At 38.8% G+C, this 27,125-nt stretch overlaps 1 protein-coding gene and 1 pseudogene across 3 annotated transcripts; both read left to right on the top strand.

Moving 5' to 3' along the window:
* Positions 1-568: 568 nt before the first annotated feature.
* On the top strand, positions 569-18,463 carry Prr27 (proline rich 27). Of its 3 annotated transcripts, XM_040746599.1 has the most exons (8): positions 569-705; positions 6,723-6,784; positions 10,530-10,553; positions 13,781-13,804; positions 15,159-15,651; positions 15,835-16,103; positions 17,168-17,215; positions 18,371-18,463. In XM_040746599.1, the coding sequence occupies exons 2-7, from the start codon at positions 6,734-6,736 to the stop codon at positions 17,177-17,179; spliced, it is 873 nt and encodes a 290-aa protein (XP_040602533.1). In that variant the 5' UTR covers positions 569-705; positions 6,723-6,733; the 3' UTR covers positions 17,180-17,215; positions 18,371-18,463. The 3 variants fall into 3 exon arrangements, with proteins under 3 accessions (XP_040602533.1, XP_040602531.1, XP_040602532.1); XM_040746597.1 differs by having other exon boundaries at positions 15,159-16,103; XM_040746598.1 differs by lacking the exon at positions 10,530-10,553 and having other exon boundaries at positions 15,159-16,103.
* Positions 18,464-20,789: 2,326 nt separating this feature from the next.
* LOC101841532 lies at positions 20,790-22,548 on the top strand (annotated as a pseudogene).
* Positions 22,549-27,125: the final 4,577 nt, after the last annotated feature.

Raw genomic sequence — 27,125 nt, forward strand, 5'->3', positions numbered from 1 at the left:
CAAAACAGAGTAAGGCAAGCTGGTGTTACCTTGGTCACTTGAGCTAGAACATAATCCCTGCATTTGAGGTGTTCTCAAATGACAGAGCAGCAAATGTATACAGCCAGTGCCTGCATGAGCTGCAGGGGGCAACCAAGTAGATCAGTACTTCCAGAGAATACTGAGGGATGGGAAAAGGATTTAGAAGTAGGTAAAGGAGCAGAGTTACCAGCATATTACACCAAGATTAAAGGGTGGGTTTTACTTCAGTTTGGAAATCTGTTTTACATATACAGTTATAAGGAAAGCATTAGATGGGCTTTGTAGGTAACGCTGCCAGATGTTTTCGATGCAAAACAAGGGATGAAGTCTATATCTTTGACACCAAGAGCTGCCCTTCCTTTACTCCCATAGCACAGTTCAATCTATCATGTCCTCTTAACCTAAACACCTTTCCTATACAGTCTAAAGGTTCAACAGTTTTTCTGAAAAGGGTGACTTTGACTCGTATTTTGAAAAGGTAGAGTGGTTAGAAGCTACGAGAACTCTTCTTTGTCCTCTTAGAACCTTCCATTCCTTAGCAATCTGATGATGTTACAGTCTGTCTGTTACATTCTCTGGTGGCCTCACATCTCTGAGACTTCGTCCTTGATAGCTGAAAATATTACCCTTGATAGCTGAAAATGAATGTTTACTTCTGTTCCCTCTAAGCAGCTGAGTCTCAAAGTAAGTTCAAGTTCTCAACTTTGATGGTCATTAAGGACATCTCATCAGACTCTTTTCTTGCCAGAATTAAAGTCAGCAGTCTTCCTAGAGCAACCTTAACTTTCAAAACTACTTCACTTTCTTTTTGGCAATACTAAATCTATGGAATAAAAACACAACTCACATTGATAACATTATTTTAATCTTGGTGTAATGTGCTAGGAACTTGATTTAAATCAGAAATTAACTTTAGTTCTGCCTTCAAGTTTCTAAGGGTATGTGATCTTTCTCCACTTATAAGTTAGTAACTCTTAATTTTCTTGTACCCCAGTTTCTATCCTCTTGAATGAGTGTTGTATCAGAAGTAATAATGATTTTATTCCCTAGAGTTGGCCAGGCATTACTTTTTAAGATATCTTATATGTTCTCTGAACTAATCTTACTATTATTAAAATTACTATTTTATAAGTAATATAACTACTGGTATTGTCACTTAACGATGATAGATTTAGATCAGAAATGAAATGTTTCTTTCAGGAGCAACTCTCCACTTAGGTTTTGTCATGACACACTTTTTTAATACTTCTTACATTTTCCTTTCACTATTTCTCTGACGTACTTGTTGTGGATTCCTATTATCTATACTAGATTGGTATTTTCTAGGACTTTCATTTCAAGTACATATTTTCTAACTATTCATATTTTGTATATAGCCTGATTCACTTAATTGTTCAAATTTGCAATGATGTTTTACTGATTAAAAAGTAGTTTCCAATGGGGCATTGGTGGCACACGCCTTTAATCCCAGCACTCAGGAGGCAGAGGCAGGCAAATCTCTGCGAGTTCGAGGCCAGCCTGGTCTACAGAGCAAATTCCAGGACAGCCTCCAAAACAATACAGAGAAACCCTGTCTGGAAAAAACAAAACAAAAACAAACAAACAAAAAACAAACAAACCTAGTTTCCAATTCTGCTAACTCATATCAAATGTGCTGCCAATTCTCCAAAATAGAGACACAATTATTTCCTGAATATCTTCCTGTGTTTACTACTTTCACAGAAAATTATATAATGGTAATATAAAAATTAATGAATAAGCATCAATTCTCTCAAGTCTCTATTACAAGACATTATCTAGAATTGAGCTTAATTCATATATTTTGGAACCAATATTTTGCTATAACAGATCAAACTGTAACAAAGCAACCAACTATTTCTCGTTTTCCATTTTAAGTAAGCTTTGAGGATTTTCAGAATCCAGATTCAAGATGACCTCCATGATGTAGTTGGATTAATATGTTTGTTCCCCACTTGTTTATTCTTCATTTGGTGACATCACTGGGGAATTAGAAAATACTAAAACAATAAGCACATTAAAAAAGCCCAGCCATGTGTTTCACTTCATAAAATGTGGTACCTTTTCAGGACAATTACCTTGTAAATTAAACCTTCTGACACTTTCGAAATTTAGCAGGCATTCTTGGATTAAAAGGAACACATTTCTATGAATACAAAATAACAGGATATGTTCTGGTCCATACGTCTTCTAAAATCCAGTGTCTGTGTGAGATCATACCTAATGAAAGGACTTGACTCCTACACTTACACATTTTTTACATTGTTTAATCTCATGGCAATAGGCTTGATATAACACATTTTTTAACATTCCATTTTGAAATTATAGAAATTAAGTTCAAATATAGCTTTTAAATTTCTTTATTGATATAGTACTTTGGAACATTGAATGTCAAGTGCTCCCACATAATTTTTTCCTAGATTCCTTTTATATACATTATTATATTACTCATATAAATCTCCAGGACTTATAATAGTACTGGATAATCATTAAATGAATAAAGAAAGGGAAAGGTAGAGGAAGAGATGAGGAGAGGATCAAAAGGAAAGTTAGAAGAAGGAAATAAAAAGAATATGACAAAATATGAAAGGGAAAGGACCAAAAATATGAGATTTAAAAATTATTGAGTGGTTGCTAGGTATTATGAGAAAAGAAAGGAGCTGAGTATCCAGGACCAACTCAAGGGATGTTTTAGGGTGATGGAATTTTTATGTATAGTAGTGGGCCTATGAGTAATAGTAAAAAAGGAATGTTTAATTATTAACAGTGATTATTACTAATTGCAAATAGAAAAAGTTAATAAATTTAATAAATTAGGATGGCATGGAAATCTAAGATAAAAATGAATCTAACATAATAAAAATGCATAGCATGGCCTCCCTGAAATGAAGAGGGGGGGAGAGAATTACGAACTAAAGGTTATCTTTAGAGTTAAGACCAATAAACCAAAATCTTATTTACAATCAGTCAGCCTTTTTGAACTGAAAATCATTTAAAACATGATGTTGGTCAGGGAGACCCCTAGAACACTGTAGGTTCCTGCCATTTCATTTGATTACCGCAGAACTAGGTGATAAGACCTTTGATTGATACCACACACCTCAGAAGCACAAGACAGAGGAAGTGAGCTGGAAATTTTTACAGGAAGCTTCTTAGCTCCAGAGCAGTTTCCATGGTCCCAGAAAATTCTGTTCAGGCTTCTGGGGAGAAAGGCCACTGATGATCTGTGTATCCTGTGTGCCCTCTTAATCTATGTATAGGCACTACCGATATGGAGAGACCCACCCCTCAAGAGAGGGAGATCTTAGGTTCAATCAGGCATGAGGGTAGGGCTTTAATCTCGTTTTTAATTTAAATTTACATAATAACCAGCTGCCTTCTAAATATATGTTTATAGTCATAAACAATTGCCACTGTAGGTCTTAATCAAGGAAATCCCGTTTCCCAAAAACAGTGTCCACAACGATTTATAGCTGAACAAGATGCAGAGAATGGGTGACACAGGAATCTTCATCCACAAATAGTTACCCACATCGAAGCTCAGGGGCACTGCAGAAGAGGGGGCAGGAAAAAAGTAAGAGCTAGAAAACAAAGGCTGAGAAATAAGATCTGGGCAAGGGAGAGGCTTCCCTTTACAGCACAGAGGGGAACTTCTTTAAGAGTCAGTCTAAGGACTCTGTGGAGCCTCCATGTGACCAAAGTAGGATCTCTGTTTGTGGGAGACAGTTGTAAAGCTTGGGCTATCTGAGGGGATTTATCCTTGGTGCATGAGCTAGCTTGTTGGAGCCCCTTCCCTATGGTGGGATGCCATGCTCAGCCTTAACGCAGGGGGGAGGGGCTTGGCCCCTCCCCAACTTAATGTGACAGACTTTGTCAACCCCCTTACCTATTATGAGGAATGGAAGTGGGGTGAACTGTGGGGGGGCGGAGTCTAGGGGGGAGGGAGAAGGAGTGGGAGAACTTTGGTCAGAATGTAAAATGTAATTTAAAATATTTAATAAAAAAAAGTGTCACACTAAGTGAGAATGGGAGGGAGAAAGACAAAAAGAAAAACTAGCCTCCATAGAGGGACTGAGACTTCAGCCTTCAGAGCAACGAAGTCAGTAAATTCCCCTGGGAAGTATCAAAGCAATCAGTAGGACAAAGGAACAGTGTGAACTTCTGTAACCATTTAGGGGAACAGGACACGTCCTATCTTGATTAAATTTGGCATAGCATACATGACAAGAATAGATATATATTCTAAGACATTAAAATAATGAAACCAATGACTCAAGAAATGCCTCTGGGGATTTTCCCATAATTATCTAATACTACTCACATGTAAACAGAATGACACACATGCTTACAATACATTACAATTTTAAAACAGCATTACATCTATTAATTTTAATGTCTTAATAAAAACCTGGTGTGCCACCCAAGGATCATAAGAGAAGTCATGTAACATGTGGCCCAAAATGTCTTGAACAACTGAGAAAGAGTTGGAAAAAGCAAGACATGGACACCATGTATTTCTCCCATGCCGTTTTCTGTAAATGTTGTTTTACAAACTATTCTTTCTTTTTTATCATTTTTTATTTATATTAGAGCCAAACTTGCTTCACATGTCAATCCCACCTCCCTCACCCTCCTCTCCTCCCCTGCTCCCCACCAACTCCCACAACTCACCACCTAATTGCCACTCCAAAGACTGTCATATCATCCAGGGCAGGGCCTAGGCCCTCCCGCATTTGTCCAGGCTGAGAGAGCATCCTTCCATGTGGAATGGGCTCTCAAAGTCCATTTGTATGCCAGGGATAAATACTGATCTACTACCCCAGGCCCCATAGATTGCCAAGGCCTACTCACTGACACATGAAATTAGGGGATCTGGATAAGTTCCATGCTAGCCTCTCAGCCATCAGTCTGGGGTCCACGAGCTCCCCCTTGTTGAGGTTAGCAGTTTCTGTGTGCTACACCAGCCTAGTCTTGACTTCTTTGCTCATCACTCCTCCCTGTCTGCAACTGGGTTCAGTGTTTAGCTATGGGTGTCTGCCTCTCCTTCCATCAGCCACCGGATGAAGGCTCTAGGATGGCATATAAGGTAGTCATCAATCTTATTATCAGGGAAGGTCTTTTAAGGTTGCCTCTCCACTATTACTTAGATTGCCAGTTATTGTCATCCTTGTAGATCTCTGGAAATCTCACTAGTGCCAGATCTCTCCTCAAACCTATAATGACTCCCTCTATTATGGTATTTCTCATCCTGCTCTTCTCTATTCTTCCCCAGACTCAACTTCCCTTCTCCCGCATGTCCTCCTCTCCCCTCCTCTTCTCCCCCTATCTTTTCCCAGCTCCCTCTCCCCTCCCCCCATGCTTCCAATCTGTTCAGGGGATCCTGCCCCCTTCCCCCTTCTCTGGGGTACCATGCATATCTCTCTTAGGGTACTCTCTGTTTCCCAGACTTTCTGGCAGTAGGATGTTCACAGCAGAATTATGTGTAATAGCCAGAACCTGGAAGCAACCTAGATGCCCTTCAACTGAAGAGTGGGTAGAGAAAATGTGGTACATTTACACAATGGAGTACTACTCAACTGGAAAAAAAATGGAATCTAGGCAAATAGATGGCACTAGAAGAAACCATCCTGAGTAAGGCAACCCAGTCACAAAAAGACAAACATGATATGTACTCTCTCATATATGGATTTTAGATGTAGAACAGGGGACTGCTAGCCTACAGTTTCACTGCCCGTGAGTTTGGCAAACTATTCTTTCTTAAGGATTCATCAGCAACCGTACATGGTCTTATCTAACAAACTTGGAATTTCCTCATATTATTAGACTTTATATAGCATAAAATTAGTTATGTATATATATACCACAAAAATATTGGTTATAGAAAATAAATAAAATTATGGAAACAATTATAAAAAGATAATATATAACTATAAAGACTTTTTAATACATCTCAGATACATTGATGACCTAAATATTCATTTCAAATAGATCGAGGATTTAATATTATTATTCTTGCTAAAACACAACAGGTTAGATACTTCTATTTTTCACATTTGAGAATTCGGGATAATGTTGCAAAATGGTCTTTGTATGGAGATATTTTGTAAGAATGGAGATGTTTTATGTTTTTGAAAGGAAAAGATATAAATTTTAACGATAAAGCAACTAGATATATATGTTCCTTCATTCTTGGGTGACATAAAATTTGAGGTAATTAGAGGTCTAATGGTCTAATATGCCAATGGCAAAAGAAAAATTTGAAAGTGAGAGAAAGTGGGAGTTTTTTCAGGTAAATAGTAGAAGTCTCCCATTGAGTCCATATATGCAAACTCTTAATAAGGCATGCACAGTGTGACTAATTAAAACAATTCCATTTCCAGGTAGACCCTCCAAAAGAGACTAATTGCAAAAGATGCCCTTGAGTTACAAAGTGAATTTGCTTCCATATAAAGAAAATTTAATTAGATATTGATTAATTGCTGGAAAAGAGAAAAACAAATGAATGGGCTTTAGTGCCATCCCTATTAAGCCATGCTGGCAGTAGTTAAATATCAGGACAATTTTTTTGTTGAGTGACTTCCTTGTCACACTAGTAAACCCACATGACACCTGTTTCTCTCTGAATTAATTTAAAAGTTACAGTACACGTTTTGTAAAACAAATTCTACTATTCACATTCACAGGGTCTATCAAAATGAAGTTACTCCTTTGGGCCTGCGTCATGTGTGTTGCTTTTGCAAAGAGGGTAAGTAACTGGACTCTCAAGGTCTGCTAAACTGGTTATAAATATCAACTAAGGGTTATGAGAAGTCATAATGAATGTGAAATGAGTACAGCACTTGTAAAGTCAGCAGAAAAATATGCTGTGGGCATAAATTTTGCTTGGTCAAAATCTTGAGAGAAAATATCCAAAAATCAAACCAATAGGTTCAAAAACATGGAACAGATCAATAGCTTGGAGAAGAGGTGAGCTCAAAAACAGGGAGCTGTGAGCCTTCTGGAAGGAGCATCCCTGAATGTGTGGGTGGCTGGTGATGACATCGGATAATTTGGAAGAAACTAGGGGAGGCTCAGGTTTTAAGAGACATGAGAAATGCTGAGTGGGCGGGGTCAGGTATGTGACCTCTTAGACATCTAAGTAGAAATGGTAATCAGGGTGATTAGATGTTGAGAGAAGTATCCAGAAGTCATCAATTTAGATACCATTGAAAGCCATGGGTTGGATGATATCACCAGAAATGAAAGAACACAATTGTGGAGGGGCTGCGCCTCTGACAGAACAGTTTGGACATCAGCATCCAGGAGACAGGACAGTACAGTGGTGAGTGAAAGAAGGAGCGACTTTCAGATATAGTGAGAACCTGTTTCATACCGGCATATCCGCCAAATCCTTTAACAGGGAAATGAAAATGAGGGAGGACTAAGAATGGCTTTTGAGTTTGCCAAAATGGTAGAGAGACAAACTAGAATTGTGGCTCAAAAGAAATTGCAAGGCAAGGAGAGTTCAGCAACTGGAGTTGACCCTGAGCGGAGAGATGGAGCAGCTGGGGATGGTCTAAGTCAGGGGAGAGTTTCGTTTGCTTTTAAATATGATGACACCACACTTTATACCAATGGGAGCGGTTCATTGAGAGAGGAGGAGCTGATGGATGAGGAGAGGACAGCTAGAACAAAGTCCTCGAGAATGCGAGAAGCAGCAGGACCCAGAGCCTAAGTGACAACGTGAGGCTGAGCAGACTTAGCTGGTGTTCATTACTTATTTGTGGAAGGATTTGGCAGTGTTTGATTTTCCATCTTCAAATTCCATACAGCTTTGGGCATTCTTGCTCATTCTTGGATCTACTTAGTGTCTTCCTGGAGGACAAATTCCAAGAAATATCTTCTTGGTCAAAAGATTGAAATAGCCAGGTGTGATGGCATGCATTTGTGATGCTAACTCTCAGGAGGCTGCAACGGAAGGCTCTTAAGTTTGAAGCCAGACTGGGTTGTACAGCAGACTCTATCTTAAGTAAATAAGCACATACCAGAATATTTTAAGCACATTAGCTTCTAAAAGCAAAAAAAAAAAATACAAAGCAAAACTTACACACACATCATCCTTTAGCTCTTCCCGCATGACTGCCCTTCTACCCCCAATCCCATCTATCAGCATGCCTCAGGAATCCTATATCCAACATTATTCCCAGATCTCGATGCCCCTTGCTGGACTCCTGGAACCTTCGCATCCAAGCTCCTTTCAGACATGGATTCCTGTCTGCATGCCCATTCCCCCTATATGTTGATTCCTAGTTAACATCTCAAGCTGGTTTATAAAACCATAAGAAGATGATATCCCATTGCTGCTCATGGCCTCAGGTAATCTGGAGGAGATGATGCATGCCTGGAATCTCAGCAGTTGGGAGACTGAGGCAGACTCAGTAGTTTAAGGCCAACCTACTCTAAATGAGAACATTAGTTTGATTTTTAGAGCTGTGATAAACACCATCATCAAAAGCAACATGGGGAAGAAACACCTGCCAGGGGTGGCACCACCCCCAGTGAGCGGGGCCCTTCCACTTCACCAACCAAGAAAATGCCTCCAGAAGTCTACAGGCCAACTCCTTGGGAGGCAATCTCTCAGTTGAGATTCCCTTCTTCCAGATAGGTGTAGATTTGTGTCAAGCTGACAAAACTAACCAGCAGACTGTTTCAAAAAAACCAAAACACTACAAAAACAAAGCAACATGAAGAGTTATGTGTCTATAATTCTGACACTCCAGAGGCTGAGGCAGGAGCATGGACACATGTTCAGTGCAAGCCTGGGCTAACTACTGAGATTATCACAAAACAAAATACTATAAAAGCAAGACAAAGTGAAGAGTGATGTGTCTACAATTCTGACTCTTCAGAGGCTGAGGCAGGAGGATGGACATGTATCCAATGCAAGCCTGGACTACCTACTGAGATTATCTCAAAACAAAACAGAAAAATAAAAATAAGCAGCAGAAACAACCATAGCAACCCAAACCAATTGGTTTGGACATTCTGTTTCATTTAGAATTAATGACACAGTTCTCACAGCAGCACGGCAGAAAGTTGGGCTGCCTGTAAGTCACCTGCACAGCTTCTGAAAATCTCCATGGCTGAACATTAGCTCAGGATCAGATCAAGCTTGTCCTAGATGATGATGACATTCAACACTTTAAAATATGTGTTTACTATATTTTTTTCTTTGTGGTACTGAGAGCAGGACCCTGCAGGGCCTTTACCATGTCAGACTAGTGTTCTATTACTATTTAGTTATAGGGAAATTGGAAAAACATAATAGAAATCTCCTGTATACCTTTCACCTGGATTTTGTAACTGCTATCCATTTGTCTTATTTGCACCTATAGCATGAATAATAAAAACCCAGAGACAGAAAAAAAAACAAAAAAAAAACAAAAAAAAAACAAAAAAAAAACAGGGATCTGGAAGGATATAGCTTTGAAGAGACTTGGAATCCTATATAGATAACCTCAGCAGGGTTTCTCCAACAGTGAAATCCCATTGCTGAGATAGCTATGGGATATGAAATGGTGAATCAAAAGATCCTCAGCAAGATAGAAATAAATAAACATGAGTGCAATGTGAATCAATGAGACTCTACAACATTTTTTCATACAAAAATCCCACTATGTGTTCCTGGGTTGACTGCAATTCAACTCCATAGGAATTCCCTATGGAGACCAAGCTGGCCTCAAACTCAGGGATTTGCCTCCCTTTGTCTTCTGGATGTTGGGACTAAATGTGTGGAATACCAATATCTGGCCTAAAAGCAAAGTTAATACTAGAGAACGAATGTGTTAAATTTTGTCTTTGGGAAGAAGGAACATTCACTCCAAGTAATTGCCTTGAATGCTAAGTAAGATAAATACTGAAAGTGCTGATCAAAATTTTTAAGATGGAGTAGAAATTCAGACAACATGATGTTCATAACTATTATTAGCTTCCTGAATAAATTTTACAATATTATTATGTTCCTTTAATGTACCTTAGTTAATTTATAATTCTTAAAATAGTACATGTTAAGTTTCCTATACTAGTTTTTATTCTTTAGGGTACCTTACCTGTGGTGAATTCATAAGACATAATGGAGCTTCATTAGAAAAACAATATATAGATCTACAAAGAGTGGCAATAGACCTGTCCTACCAACACACAGCAACACATGGGTGATAAAAGAGACAAATAAAAGTAACATGTATAGATAACAGCCAAATGACCTTTTATATGGCAATGTTTCCCTGCATATACAATATTGCAAACTAAATTCTATTCTGCCAAAATAAAACTTTGCTGTCCTAAATATCATAATGATTATGATGGCAAATCTACTCTATTCAGACCAGTAACTCATACTAAGAAAAAGTTTTAATAAGGTTATGCAAATTCTTCAGTAATAGGAAAGTTTAAATGCAGGTATTCTCAATTAAATGACCACATTAAAATACTTTTCTTATTTGTTTTAGAGGCGTTATCCCTTCATTCATAAGGTAAAGACCTTTCGATTTTTATAAAAATATTTTTGTTTTATCATTAAAATATATTTTATTTTAAAATTCTCATTTTCTTGCCAATACAATTGGCTCTAATTGTTATTAAAACATTTACTATATTAATTTCTTCACATTAGATGATACAATTTTATGGAATATAAGTATACTTGTGACAAATATTTACAAGCAAGCTTTCATTTCTGATAACCAGAGGCATTAAATGCACTCCTTATATGGTGTGGTACAAGTTTTTTATGTCCTGATTTAACTTCATGCCTCAATTGTTTTTGTTAATTTGTACTTAAGTAATGTAACCCATGAGACAATGCTGACATGAGATATTAGAACAGAAAACATGAGATGCTGAGCAACTATATGTTCAATTATATATTTTGTTGGTATATGGGTTGTTTTCTCTTTTAAAGAAGAGATGTTGAGAAAAGGCCTCATGTAGCCCAGGATGGCCTCAGTCTTCTCTGTGTTCTGATCATAATGTTTAATTTTGATCCATCTGCTTCTCTCTCCCATGTGTTGGGATTATAGATATCTACCATTATGCCTGAATGAATTTCATCTAGATCTTTTGTGCACATAGTCCAAAGAGTTGGGTGATTTCTGTGCAGAAGAGCCATAAATTATTCCATGTAGGAGACAAATATATTACTGATAACTTTATTGTCTTCAGTTCTTGTAATATTTGCCTCAAATTCTGATGGCAAGTGTGTGATCACAAAATGACAATTGTTCTTACTCATAAGTGTGTTACATATTGATAGAATACTATAGTAAAGAAAAACCAAAAGGCCTGGAATGTAAATGTTTTTGAATAAAAACAAATAAACTTATAGCAAATCAGTTAAAAAGCTTTAAAACTTTTCAAAACTGAAAGAGTATTTTATGTTATTTTCAATTTTTAAGTTAACAATCATTAGATTCTACAGTGCATTAAACGGCAATAAAAATAATTGAATTTTGTCCCTGGGCCTGTCCAGCGATGTTATTTTTTTGCATATCTCCTACCTTAGGGAATATGGAAAAAATGGCCTATTGAAGGACTTTAAGATTAGTAATCATAGCAAATCAATCTAAAATTGGAAAGCAATACTAAATTTTAAATGGAAAGTTTGGCTGACTGCACGTATAGTATTCCAGGCATCTGAAAAAGAAATCTGGCTGCATTTTGTAATATCTAGAATCCCAGTGTTCACAAGCAGCATACCACAAAGCAAACTCTCGCACGTGCGCGTGTGTGTGTGCGTGCGTATATGCACGCACGTGCACACGCACACACACACATACAAATAAAGAAATAATACTATTCAAGCAAAATATTAGAATACTTCAAATTCCCTGAAAAAATGTACATTCATTGAGAAGCTATACTGAAAGCCTCATTTCATAGCCAAGCACAAATGAGGATATAATGTGGGTATCTGTTGTAAACAAGGAACTATATATAAAAATTAACAAAAAGTTTTGACTATGGTACTTCATTGTGAATATGAAATTTAAGTTTCAGGATAGAAACACTGGGAGTAGGTAGAAAGAGTATTGAACATCCATGATTTTCTGGATATGGAGGTTATATTCATATATTCATAGGGGGCTGTCATGTGTATGAAGGTGTGTGTGTACACGTGTGGAGAACAGAAGTTGAAGTTGGTGTCTTATTCAGTTGCTCTCTCCCTTATATTTCAAGTCAGTGTTTCTTCACTTACTCGTTCAGTGATTAGGCAAGGCTGACTGGCCAACAAAATGTGGATATACTCCTACCTTCATGTCCCACCCTGCCCACCCCACAAACTGAGACTAGAGATACATACCTCTGTGTCTGGCTTTTATAAAAAATGATTACACACATATAATATTTTTTATTTTTATTGGTTCTTTGAGAGTTTCATGCAGTATTTTAGCTTTATTTACCCCCTCTTTCCCCAACTCTGTTATGTCTGGAGATTTGCAGCCTGAGCCATCTCCCCAGCCCTGAATATCATATTGCCCTTGAAGTTTTATTTATTTATATAACATTTTGTTACTTTTGAATTTTTCATACAATATTATCTTTTGATCACATTCTTTCTCTTCTCCCAAGTCCCCCCAGAGTCTCCCCACCTCCCTACCCACCCAACTTCATATTCTTTCTCTCTCGTAAAATCTCCCCAAAAACCAAAAGGACAGGAAAACAAAGCAAGAAAAAAACATGAAGACAACAAACACCAAGCAATAACAAAAGAAAAGAACACACAAAAAAACATGTCTGTTTGGTGTTGATACACTACTCCTGAGCATGAGGTCTGCCCTGGAGTGTGTCACCTCATCAGAGAAAGTCAATTTTTCCTGCTACCAGGAAGTATCAATTGCAAACAGGTTCCTGGTTAGGGGTTAGGGTTAGGGTTCCTGGTTAGGGGTGGGACTTTGTACCCACTTCCTCTTCTCTGCGTTGGGATTGTGCCTGGTTTGAATTTGTGAAGGTCTTTTGCATGCTGTCACAGTCTTTGTGAGTTCATATGTTGATCAATCTTGTATCTCTTGTATCGAAGATGCTGTTTCCATGGAGTCATTCACCACCTCTGGTTCTTAAAATCTTTCTGCCTTCTCAGCTTTAACGATCCCTGAGCCTTGAATCAAGGAGTCTGACAAAGACATTTCTTTTAAGGCTAAGTGATCTGAGGTTTCTCACCGTCTGCACATTGTCCAATTGTGGGGATCTGTGCTAATTGTCATCAATGTGCTTATCTATGGGTATAGCAGTGTGTCATTAAAAGTCATTTTATTGTTACGTCCATTTATCAGAATAGTAGTAGTGGATCCATGCCTCATCTCACCCCACCCCCCAAGTCATTGTCTCATTGACTCTCAGGTTCTTCCCTCACTAATATTGTCATGCATCACACCACATATGAAGGATGTTTACTGAAAGTCAGGCATCGTGGTACATGTCCATGGTCCCAGAACACAAGAGACCCACCCAGGAGGATTGTCATAACTTTGAGATCAGCATGGATATATACCAAGTACCATAAAGCAACATAACAAGATACTGTCTCAAAATAATAATAATAAGATTATACACAGTTATAGGAAAACTAAAAATAGAACAACCATCCATGACTCTTAAAAAAGAAAAACTTCATGACACACAACCCCTCCAGTTGTAAGGAGGGATTTGAACTGTTACTCTTTCAATGACATCACATTTAAAACAAATCTCTTCTTTGTTTCAGAAATCACCCTCGCCCAGTGAAGAGGTAGGTTGTATTCACATCTATCTATAATTAAATATACTAATAGGTAACATATACTATTTTCTATAAGCTATCATTTTTCATCAAATAATGTTAAATAATTCAGTTTTATTATATTTTTCCTTGAAGGACTATGGGATTCATTTAGGAAAATGTTCACTTCCTTTCCTCTCATGGCCTACTTATGTATGCATATGTATCCATACCCATGCTTATATATCATAAAGCTTTATCCAAACTGGTCCCCTGTACATCGTCATGCTTGCTTCTTAGGCTGAGTGGTTTCAAATGAATTATAATCTTATAAAGGTTGACATTACAGAAAATAGTTGAGAAGGAAGCCAGAACTTTTGAAAATTTGAGAACTGAATCTATCCACAGGGAGTCTATTATTAGGAAAACACCGTGGACAAGGATCTAAATAAAACAACTCAGGGCATGAAATTGTTATGTATAGTTTGTCAATTTTTAAAAATTATAATCAAGTTGTAGCTCTAGAGCATATCAAAATTCTAAGATCATGGTTTGTAAACCAGGGGTGGTCAGCTCATGAAAATATTTATGATATGATATAAAATATTATGTATGCATGAGTAAGGAGCATTCCTATTTTCTGTGAATTCTCACATAGTTCTGTGACCTGAGCTTCCTGACAATCTTCCTGACAATCTGGGGATAGACAAATTTAGAACAGCTAGAGAAACAAGTGGTGGTCTTACTACAAGTGAGATTTTGAAAATTGGATAAAAAAATCATGATCAATGTTATTAAAATATTTGTTTAGAACAGAAATAGCACTGGGAAAATTATATATAAAAAACCAAGTTCCTTTCCCATATTTCCTGCTCACTCTTCTGATAACAAATCCTTGAAGGAGCTGAAGTTTTGATAAAACAGGACAAATCCAGGCCACATGTCACAATCAGTTCTATACCTGGAAGAGGAGCATGGGAATAAGGGCCTCAGGTGGGAAAATTTAGAGGCAAGGAGGGTGCCAAGTGCAGCAGGCATGGAGAAAGAACATGGTGTATAGACGCCTGGAAGAACCAGTTCTCTCATCCTACGTCAGTCTTCTAAAATGCACTCATGCATACCTCTTCTATGTCCATCCTAGGCTAGGCAGTGTATTCTGAAGGAGGCAACACTCATTTGTCAATATGCAAAATGCTTCTCCTACAGTTTGGATTTACTTGATCTTCTCAAACTAGTTTCACTTCAATTATTATGGATGCATATTAGTTATTAAGAAAGACTAAATGGGTGTTCTCTTAAAAACATTATCTACATATGACCACAGTCATAGCAGAAATAGGAGTATAAACAATCAACTATAATGAACCCCTTTCCTTCTGTCTAGGATTACTATGGACATCGCTACCCACTTAATCCATCTCTCAATATCCCATATGGCTTATGGAATGATAATTTGCCGCCTTTTCTTTTGCCTCCTGTGGACACTCACCAAGGAAATACCATCACCAAATTCACTGGAAATCCGGACCTTGACAGAGGGCTATCTCCATACCCTTGGATTCTTACTTCTTCTAAAGTTCACTATCTATACCAAAACCCTAATTATCCCTCAGATGCTCCACCGAGTGGTCCCGCAGCAACTGCTCCTCTCCCTCCTCCCCCGCCCCCTCCTCCCAGGCCATATCCCTTTGTCATACCTCCAAAGATTTCTGTTTCACCCATTGCGCCTGAGCCTGCATCACCCCAGGGAGCACCTGCTGTAGGCGAGGGCCTGGTACCGGAGTTTGCTGTAGACAAAAGTATTTCAGGCCTGCCTACTGCAGTCAAACTTGGACAACCACTGCCGCCACAACCTGCTGAACCAAAAGCTTCCGCAGGTGAACCTGCTCCAGCCCAGTTTGGTCCATCTGAACCTGTTCCAGTTCAGTTTGGTGGGCTTGAATCTATCCCTGCCCCGTCTGGGGTAATTGAGTCTCCTGCAGGCCACCCCATAGCACCTGAACCCGCTCCACCCCAAGTTGTGGCTGCAGCCCAGGCTATATCAGCTGAATCCCCTGCAGGTCAGTCTGCTGAAAACAAACCTGCTTCGGGTGAGCCTTCTATAGCTCAGTCTATACCACCTGAGCCTGCTGGAGGCCAGTCTGCTGAAATCAAACCTTCTGCACCTGAGCCTGCTGCCCTCCAGCCTCCTCCACCTGAACCTGTGGCAAGCCAGTCTCTTCCGGGAAAACTTATTACATCTGAGCCCACTGAAGTGAAACCTGAGAGTGCTGAGCCTGCTGAGGCCAAACCTGGTAGCCAAGAACCCCAGCCTTTCCTTTTTTATCAGGTAAGTTAGCCTACTTTACCACTGAGTGAGTGTCTTGTAGGAGGGAAGACACACAACTTCTGTACAAGAAACACACCTGCTTCAGTATTAGGAGCTGCTGTTTATTTGGTCTATAAATAAATGGCAGATATTGAAAGTGTATAGGGCATTTGCATATACCCATGAGAAGAATTTTCAGGATTTGAATATTTGAATACATAACCCCCAATGCCTTTTGTCCCCTTTCACATCATATCTCTCATCTTTGATAAACTTCTTGTTAGATAAAAAGGATGAGTCAGGGCTAGAGAAATAGCTCAGTGGTCGAAAGCACTTATTCTTACAGAAGACCCAGGTTAGATTCCCAGCAGTTACATGCAGGCTCACATTCATCTGTAATTCTACTTCCAGTGGATCCAGCACTCTCGTGTGGCCTCCACATGCCCCAGGCACACATGTGTGTGTGTGCATGTGTATGTGTGTGTGAGTGTGTGTGTGTTATGCATATATACAATATAGGCAAACACTAATACACATATAATAAAATTGTAAGCTGATTAGCTGAACAAATTTACCTTGTCATATACGCACACACACAAGCACACCCATGCACAAACACTCAAAATTAACCTACTATGTGTAACTCTGGAACTCTTGGAGGCAATATACTAAAACAATTATTAGCTCACCTTTTCTGTTTCCTGTGACGAATAACACTTCTTCACGGCATGAAGTTCAAATCATGAAAAAATTCTTCTTCATAATTATTTTGATTTTCAGGCAGGGTCTCATTATGTAACTAAAGTTAGCCTAGAACCCAAAGGGATCTTCCTTCCTCTGCCTCCTGAGTGCTAGTACTAAAGGTATGCACCACCACACCCAGCCCATTTTTCATAATTCTGAGCACATGTTTTGTTTCAGAAAGAGAAGAAATTCATTTTCTGATGCCCCTCTTGTCTGAAAGCAGATTTCTCTAGGCCTTTTATAAAGCATCTCCAAGTTGCCCTATTATTTAGGAAAGAAAGCCCTGATGCTACCAAAAGAAGTACATTTTAATCCTAAATGAATATCCTTTTTCTTTATAGGTACAGAAGTGAGATTTTTCTAGAGAAGAGAGTTATTCATTTGTTTCTGTAAGTCATGCATGATAGTGATATATGGATGTTGTTAATTAACTATACTACATCTCCCCTGCTGAAATTATCTTTGGATATATATGAAAGTGAGACAGTGGCATGCATTTGCTGGTTATCTGTGCCCCAGAAGTTAAGGCATGATGGATTATGGCCTGTGTAAGATTGTCAGGCTCTTCTTTAAACTGATCCAAATTGATTATGACCTGGCAGTCCTGTATAATAGTCACCAATTTAGGAATAAGCCTCAATAAATGGGAAGGAGACTAAACTATAAAGAAGTTCTGCCCATTAAGGACCAGTGGGCCATTTTGTATGCTGTCTTTCAGTTTCCATTCTTACCCAGTTTCTACCCCTCTATCCCTCAGTCACTGTCCTAAGATTAAAGGTCCTGGCCAAAATGCTCAGTTGAGTATATCCTCACTTCCTATTTAATCAAAAATAATCAAAATATATAAAATGATTAATCCTTCCAAGCCCTTGTTACTCTGTCCTACCCAAAACTACTACAAGGATATAATTATAAATGTTTGCTGGACAAGGAAATGATGGAATATTATTTTATTTGTCAGTCAAATAAAAATTCTAAAAACTGAGGTGGCTTCAGTCCCTAAAGTTATATTGAAAATCAAATGTGATGGCAATACTATTAATGATGCACCCTAACAATAATCATTCCTAAGGATATAAACATTTTCAGTTTTTACTTAAACCTTGACCACTGCTAAATTATTCAACATAGTTATTTTATTAGTATTTAAGATCAGAGACCTATTAGTGAATAATACCAAGTATTAGATACATTTAACAATGTCACATTTTTCACAGGCATGTGTTTCAAGTTTATTACATGTAAGATACTCAATGAGAAATAAGTAAAGGGGGAAAATGTTGCCTTTCTGGAAAGTCTATTAAAATGGAGAATAAATTCTTCTTTAAATTATGCAATATTAAGAGATAGTGTTTATCTAAATCAATAGTTACTCAAGCCCATGATTTTCGATACCTATATATGCATTCTAATAAACTGTAAAATTGCATTAATTAAACTACTATGTTTATTTTAATTCCTTAAGAATATATAATTGTAAGAATGCTGTTTCTGTAAGAAATTTGACAAATTTTGTACAAAACTGTTATTTATTTCTTCTACAGATGCTGATGAAACAAATCAAAGAAATCCAAATGTTCTTTCTTTTCTCAACGAGTAGTTTACTATGTTTTATTAAAACTATCAGTCTCTCCATATTGATTGGTTTTGCTGTGTTTCTTTAGAGCTTATAAACCGGTGGAATGCTTTATTTTAGGTTCAAATTATAAAATATATACTTCACAGGTATGGCTAAAGAAATTTAAACAACTTTTAAAATGTGATAATAGTAAGTACCTTCTTTCAAAGAGTCTCTAGAATACAAGACAAATATGTTTCTGTCTTTTGTGTCTAAATACTTTCTCCTAGAAACCATTTTGACCACTGACTCCCCATCAACAACAGTTTCCTTTGCTTCAAAATGTGAGCAATTTTTCTGAATAATGCATTTAATACTAATTTACAGTGCATTCTGAGTGACAAGAACCATTCCATGTTGCTTACAAACATTAAGCCCCGATAGTAATCACACAAATAGATAATGTTCTATTTCAAAGACAATGACTTTCCAACAATTAAATTGCTATGAAGTATTTGCAACAAGATGAAAAAGCATTCCAAAACATTATGGACTTTAAATGTTACTGGGAAGGAAAGGTAAAGTAAACTAATGTACCTTTGAACAATGTTTTGGGTAGTTTCTTAGGACTGTTGCCACAAATTACCATAAGTGCACAGTTTGAAACAAAAGAAATCTATTTTCTCATGATATGTAGATCAGAATTTTGAAATTAATTTTACTAAGCTAAAATCAATGTGTTGGCAATATGTATCTCAGATAGCCCTGAGGAAGTTTCTTCCAGTCTCTGCAATGGGCTGTTAGTTTTTGACTCCTACCTACCTGAGGTTCTTTGATATACAGTTATATGAACCCAAGGGTTCATATAACTAGGTTAGTGAATAAAAAGAAAATTTCAGCATGTCTTACCTTGCTAGCTAAAATCTAACCACTTCAGTCTTCCTGCCACAAATATAACACATATCAGAAAAAAAGTCAAGGTCCTCACCCTTAACTGCATCAGAATGGAACTTTTCCTGCTCCTGAACATTGAGCAAAAAAGCCAAATTACCTGTACCCTAAATGGTGCTCCCATTGTAAGCCTGAGAGAAGATAACTAAAATATTCCCCATTAGAAAATTACCACCACTGAGACATTCCAAACAGAAAGAGCAAAGCCATGGTAGAGAAATGTGCATGATTTTCTTCTCTGCAAATAAGTGCTGTTGCCATGCTTTTCTCCATCCTTAAACTATCAAAGTCTACCTCCTGCTTGGAAGGCTGGAGCCCCAGGATTTATTTTGTCTTGTGTACAGGAATTTATGGAGAGGGTACATTTTAAGGATAGTCACTCCCCAAAACACAACTATTTTAGGTGATGTGAACATGTCAGTTTACTTGATAGTCATAATCTTTTTACTTTATATGTATGCATGTATATGTGTACACAGATTTATGTACATATATTTATACATATATATATACACATCAAACACCATTATACACTTTGAAAATAGACATTTTTGTCAGTCAGATCCCCAAAAAAGCTGAAAGGGAAAAGAAAAGAATATTTCAGTCAACTAAATAGTCTTATCAATTATAATTAAATATAATTATAAATAAATACAAATAACTCTTTAAAGGAGTTAATTATGTAAGGACACAAATACTCAATGGGTGCTCTTGCATTTGGTCTGAGGGCTTCTTTGACAACTTAATTTAATAACAAAAGTCTTCAGAATGCTGATCATCTTCCTTCAGGTAAGGCTCATGTGCCAGTAGTCACAAAACTGTCCCTTCTCTACAACTTCCTGTCACTACATATTGCTCCCTAACTTCACTGCCTACTCAATAGGTCTTCATGAGGAAAAGAAAAAGTGAAAATATAACTCCACTCCTCATACCATGCCCAAGAAGGGGATGTCCTGACTTAGTTTCTTATCACAGGCAGCTAGTATAACTCACATAATCTAAAGTTCATTTATGGCTGAGAAGGACTATAATCTAAAGTTCATTTATGTCTGAGAAGGACTTTATGTGACGGGAAAAGATGGAACTAGCTAGTGTCACGTGCCACATCATCCCAGTACTGGAAAGGCACATGCAGGAAGAGCCTGCGTTTGAGGCCAGTCTGGGCTACAAAGGAATCCATGACTACCAAGAGAAGCATGGTGGGGGGGTATGAACAAATGACATGACAAAGAGGAGATAAAATTAATTTATAGAAAAAATATCCTATCTTGAAGTAAAACACTGCAAATTCCATGAAGATAGAAGATTTTACTCGTAAATCTGCAAGACTTAAGTTCTCCAGGATGTGGCACTCTCCATTTGTAAAGTCTTTGGGTGCTCTCAGAATGCTCGTGGGCAAATAGGCCTTGAGCTCCAAGATGAGGCTGAGCGCTGCCATAGCAACGTCCTGGAAGCCTAGGTCTTAGACCGTAACCGTTGCAGCAGGAGCTCAAGTCTTCACCTGCTCACACTGGATATGGTAACTTGGGACTATGGATAGCTTGGCCTGATAGGAAAGACTACCCTGTTCCTCCATCAGGAGTGTAGGCAGGGGAGGGGCTTTCAAGAATGTCCTTCCAGAAACATATCTACTACCCTCAGTCCAAAAGTCCGGAGAGGTATGAAGCCCCAGTGGGAGGAGCATCCTCTAGGGTCTTTGTCAGCACCAACTCGGCATCTGGACCCGTGCCCTTTTTCAAATTCCGGCCACGTCTGGGGAATATGGACTGGAGGCGGCTGGCTGCTATTGATGTGGACAAGGTGGTGGGAACCATGGACATCCTGACGCTTCAGGAGAACATCATGAACATTACCTTCTGCAAGTTGGAGGACGAGAAGTGCCCGCATTGCCAGTTGGAGGTGGACCCACTGCTGTTGAAGCTCATCCGCTTGGCACAGCTCACCATTGAGTACCTAATGCATTCTCAGGAGTTCCTAACCTCACAGCTGAACACAGTGGAGGAACGATTGCTCCTGAGCCAGAGTGGCTGTGAGCAGAACAAACAGCTACACACCAGGAAGTCTGAGGAGATCAGACTACTCAAACAGGAGTGTAAGTGCCAGAAGAAGATGTTGTCTGCCCAGCAGCTCATGATGGGCCAGGCCAAAGCCAGCCATCACCAGTGCCATTTTTGTGACAAAACCTTTATGAACCAAGCTTTTCTGCAGAGCCACATTCATCGCCGTCACCTTGCAGATTCTTGTCTTGGGAGAAAAACAAAGGCACTGAATGACAAGCTACAGAAGGAGATTGACATGTTGAAGAAGCAGCTGCAGTTCACCAAGGCTCAGCTAGAGTCCACCCAACATGCCCACACAGTCGGTATCTCCAAAGACTGTGAAGTATTGAAAACCAAAGAGATAGATGGGAGGAGGGAGAAAAGCAGAAACTGATCGATGAGATGGAAAAAGTCAAGGAAATTTTATGAAGGAGTTTGAAGACTTAACTTTTAAGAATTCAACTTTAGAATACCAACTGTTGGAAATCCAGAAATTTAATATGCAGGGCAAGCTCAACATGGGCACATGGAGAGACTCCTAGTTTTAACGACTGGCTTTCATGTCCCCAGTGGTTCCAAAGTATGCTGCACCTCCTTGAGTGCAAGTAAGCCAGATGGACTCAAGGGAGAATGCGGCAAGGAGCAGGGTCAGGTCTTTCTCAGGCAACCACAGCTGCCCAGAGGTCTTGAGTGCAACAGGCCTGTCAGGTCCAGAGGACACTGTTACTGCAGTTCTCACTATGATCTGTTTCCTACACTCTTAACACCCTTTTCTTCTCCGCATTGCCCACCCCCCTTTCTGTGTGTGTGTGATGTCTCAGGGTTGAGAATTCCATAGCCACATAGTCTGCACAAATTGACTAACTATAAGTCTGTATTAGCCACTATCCACTACCAGAAGGAAGCTTCTTTGACAAAAGTAAGAGGTTATCTTATTTATCTAATGTATGAAGTATCATTTAGAAGGCAGTTTAATACTCTATTCATTAAACAATGTAAGTTTCTAATACCATCATAAAAGTTGGTTACCCCTTGTTCTTGTCACTAATACACCATGATACTATGTAAATTTTAAGTTTCTGCAAATATAGGGAATCCCCCCATGTATAGATGTAGTCTTACAAAATTTACATTTTCAATTTCGAGGTTATAAATACTTTTCTATGTTATAAAATATTTTCAGAATAATTTTATTGGCTAAGGAGTGATCTCAATAGATGCTGCTACTTAATCCTTCCTCTATTGTTGAACACCTGTACATGTAACCATTGTTTTTCTCTCAATTCTAAGCAAGTATAAAGAAAGATCTGTTCACATTAATAAAAAAGAAAGACATTTAAAAGAAGAAATAGATATTTGATAATTAAGACAAACCAACAGTAGAATGAAAGAATAAATATAAAAATCTAGACTTTCTGTGTTGTTTGAACAAGTCAGTGGGAAAAATATAGGCAACTCATAAAATACAGAAAAGTATTACTTGGTATGAGAAATTGTACTTTAGAGGGAAAATATGGAAAAAGGGAAAATAAGGTTATGTCCATTTTTTAAAAGGCAAAGGGCAAAGGCAACATATAGAAAAGCATGAAATTAGAAATGCCAAGTTACAAAGATGTAAAAAACAAAACAAAACTTTTAATTAAAAAAAACTTTCTCATTGGGAGGTAAAACTAAGAAGTTATATCTGACAGGTGCCTCTTCCTTTATATAATGATCAACTCTGTGATCACATTAGATACTATAATTCAAAGATATTGAGAAAATTTGATAAAAATAAAAATTACTGCTCAAACTCACTTTAAGTAATAATACAATTTTTTATTTATCAGCTGAATTTATCAGCTGAAAATTAAACATCTACTATATTTATATGTGACATTCACAAACTAAGACCACCCCTTCTAAGTCTTTATAGACTAACTGCAGAGAAATACAGTCAGAATATGATGAGAAAAGTATTTTAATCATACTTATTGCTAAAAATATGACATATACCACCAACCGACGTGGAACCAAATGGAGAAAATAAATTCATCGTAAGGGGCCCGTTAGGAAAGAACCTGTCAGAAAAACTTAGCAAGCTGCCGTGTAACATGAGGGAAGGCTCTAGGAGAGCAGACTGAAACAGCTTCCAATCTCAGGAATTGTGTGCACTCATTCAGTGTGATTTTAGGGATGACCTAAATGAGATGGATCGCTAACTCTAAAAGAGCATATTTTCAAAAGGAATCTTTGGCCACAAAACAGAGAACCTTGGACTATGTGTATAGCAAACTCTTTATGCCATATAGGATTTTAGTAGTTTAAATGCAAAACTGGTTTCCCATCAACTTAATACTACTACACAAAACCAATGGGTCACTAGGTACAGTTTGACTTACCTTATATTAATAGTGTAAGATGAATATTACATCCAATAGCAGTTTACATATGCATTGGTAAGCTACAACGCAGCAATCCTACAATTAGGCCACATTGCTCATATTAAAGTACAACCTGTTAAATCTATCATCCTCAAGGCTTGATTGATCTGTAGGTGAACAAGACTGATGAACGAAAACATCTGAGTTTCCACTGCAAGTGAAAAAAAAATGGTTCTCAAGCTTGGCTCATAGTTCTTTATTTTACCTATTTTTATAATAAACAAGGAATCTGGTTACATTCTAGAAGAGAAACATACCCCTAAATCTTTTTTTCATTACTCTCTTTATTACATTTTTTTTAGAAAAAGAGCTTGCTTCACACATCAATCCCAGCTCCCTCTCCCTCCCCTCCTCCCGTATCCCCCCACCATCCCCCACAGCCTCCCATGCTATCCCCATTTCCTTTCACATAGGGGATATCCAGAGTCTGTCATTTTGCTCAGGGTGGGATCCAGGCCCTCCCCCAAAGATCCAGGCTGAGAAAGCATCCCTCTTTGTGTTATGGGCACACAAAGTCCATTTGTATGTCAAGGATAATCACTGATCTACTGCCCAGGACCCCATAAGTTGCCCAGTCCTCCTCACTGACTCTCACACTCAGGGGTTCTTGATCAGTCCCATGCTGGCCTCCCATCTGTCAGTCTGGGGTCCAAGAGCTCCCCCTTGTTCAGGTCAGCTGTTTCTGCTGGTTTCACCAGCCCATTCTTTGCCCATTTGCTCATCACTCCTCTCTCACTGTCACTGGGTTCCAGGGGTACAGTTCAGTGTTTAGCTTTGGGTGTTTGCTTTACTTCCATCAGTCACTGGATGAAGATTCTAGGGTGGCATATAAGGTAGATGTCAAGTTCATTATCAGGAATGGGCATTTAAGGTAGTCTCTCCACCATTGCTTAGCTTTCCAGTTGGTGTCATCCTTATAGATCACTAGAAGTCTCCCTGGTGCCAGATCTCTCTTCAAACCTATGACTACCTCTATTATAGTATTTCTCATCCTGTTCTACCCCTATTCTATGCCCAACTCAACCTTCCTTTTCCCCCAGGACCTACTCTCTCTCTTCCTCTTCTCCTCCTCTCTTCTTCCCAGCTCCCACTCCCCCCTCACCCCAAACTATGTTCCCAATCTGTTTTGGATATCTTGCCTCAATCCTCTTCTCTGAGGTACATTGCATATCTCTCTTAGGTTCTTTCCTGTTTCCCAGATTCTCTGTCAGTGGAATTGCAAACTGGCACTCCCCTGATCCATGTCTAAAATCCATATAAGAGAGAGTACATACCATGTTTATCTTTTTGTGACTGGGTTACCTCACTCAGGATGTTTTTATAATTTAAATTTAAATTAGAAATAAGGTTGCTTCACATATCAATCCCAGGTCCCTCTACCTTTCCCTCCCCTCCTACCATGCCCATCCACCAACCACCCCCAATATCCCCTCCATGGGGGTGCCAATAGTCTGTCATTTCATCCAGGGCAGGGCCTAGACCCTCCCCCAAGAGTCCAGGGTGAGAGTGCATCTCTCATTGTTGGATGGGCAACCAAAGTCCATTTATATGCCAGGGATAAGTACTGATCTACTACCCAAGACCCAGTAGATTGCCTAGGCCTCCTCACTGACACCCACATTCAAGGGGTCTTGATCAGTGCCCAGCTATCAGTCTGGGATTCAAGGGCTAACTCTTGTCGGGTCAACTGTTTCTGGAGGTTAAACCTACCTAGTCTTAACGCCTTTGGTCCTCAGTCCTCCCTGTCTGTCAATGGGTTCCTTGGATTCAGTTCAGTGTTTAGCTATGGGAGTCTGCCACTGCTTCCATCAGCCATTGGATGAAGGTTCTGTTCCCCAGACTCTCTGGCCATGGGATTATAGGCTAGCACTCCCAAGAGCATGTCTAAAAATCAATATATGAGAGAGTACATACCATGTCTGTCTTTTTATGACTGGGTTACCTCACTCTGGATGGTTTCTTCTTTTTTATATATATTTTATTTTCCAGTTTAATTTTAGATAAGAAACAAGGTTGCTTCACAAGTCAGTTCCAGGTCCCTCTCCCATTCCCACCCCTCATCCCGTGCCCTCCCCCCAACCCCCCCCTTTATCGCCTCATTTCCCCAGGGAGGGTGAGGCCCTCCATGGGGGTGTCCATAGTCTGTCATTTCATATAGGGCAGGGCCTAGACCCTTCCCCAAGAGTTCAGGGTGAGAGTGCACCTCACATTGTTCTATGGGAGTCCAAAGTCTGTGTGTATACTTGGGATGGGTACTGATCTGCTGCCCAAGGCTCAATAGATTCCCTAGGCCTCCTCACTGACACCCAGATTCAGGGGGTCTTGATCAGTCCCATGCTGGATTCCCAGGCTGATGCCTGGGATTGAAGAGTTAACCTTTGTCTGGTCAGCTGTTTCTGGGGGTTAAACCAGCCCAGTCTTAATCCCTTTGATCATCAGTCCTTTTCTGCTGAATAGTACTCCATTGTGTAGATGTACCACATTTTCTCTATCCACAGGTCTTTCACTTGTTTGGTTAGCATTGCCCCAAGGTGTTTTATGTTGTTTGTGGCCATTGTAAAGGGTGATGTTTCTCTTTCAGCCCTTTTATCATCTGTATATAGTAGAGCTACTGATTTTCTTGAGTTGATCTTATAGCCTGCCACTTTGCTGAAGGTGTTAATCAACTGTAAGAGTTCCCTGGTAGAGTTCTTTGGGTCATTGATGTAAACTATCATATCGTCTGCAAACAGTGAAAGTTTGACCTCTTCCTTCCCAATTTGTATCCCCTTGATCCCCCTTTGTTGTCGTATGGCAATAGCTAGAACTTCAAGTACCATGTTGAAAAGGTATGGAGATCCATCAACGGAATCCAACATATAAACAAGCTGAAAAACAAAAACCACATGATCATCTCACTAGATGCTGAAAAAGCCTTTGACAAAATCCAACACCCTTTCATGATAAAGGTCTTGGAGAGATCTGGGATAACAGGGACATACTTACACATAATAAAAGCTATATACAGTAAACCAACAGCCAACATCCAACTAAATGGACAGAAACTCAACGCAATTCCTCTAAAATCAGGAACAAAACAAGGCTGTCCACTCTCTCCATACCTTTTCAACATGGTACTTGAAGTTCTAGCTATTGCCATACGACAACAAAGGGGGATCAAGGGGATACAAATTTGGAAGGAAGAGGTCACTGTTTGCAGACGATATGATAGTTTACATCAATGACCCAAAGAACTCTACCAGGGAACTCTTACAGCTGATTAACACCTTCAGCAAAGTGGCAGGCTACAAGATCAACTCAAGAAAATCAGTAGCCCTACTATATACAG

The sequence above is a fragment of the Mesocricetus auratus genome, unplaced genomic scaffold, assembly GCF_017639785.1.
Source record: "Mesocricetus auratus isolate SY011 unplaced genomic scaffold, BCM_Maur_2.0 Super-Scaffold_100006, whole genome shotgun sequence".
In the NCBI taxonomy this organism is placed as follows: Eukaryota; Metazoa; Chordata; class Mammalia; order Rodentia; family Cricetidae; genus Mesocricetus; species Mesocricetus auratus.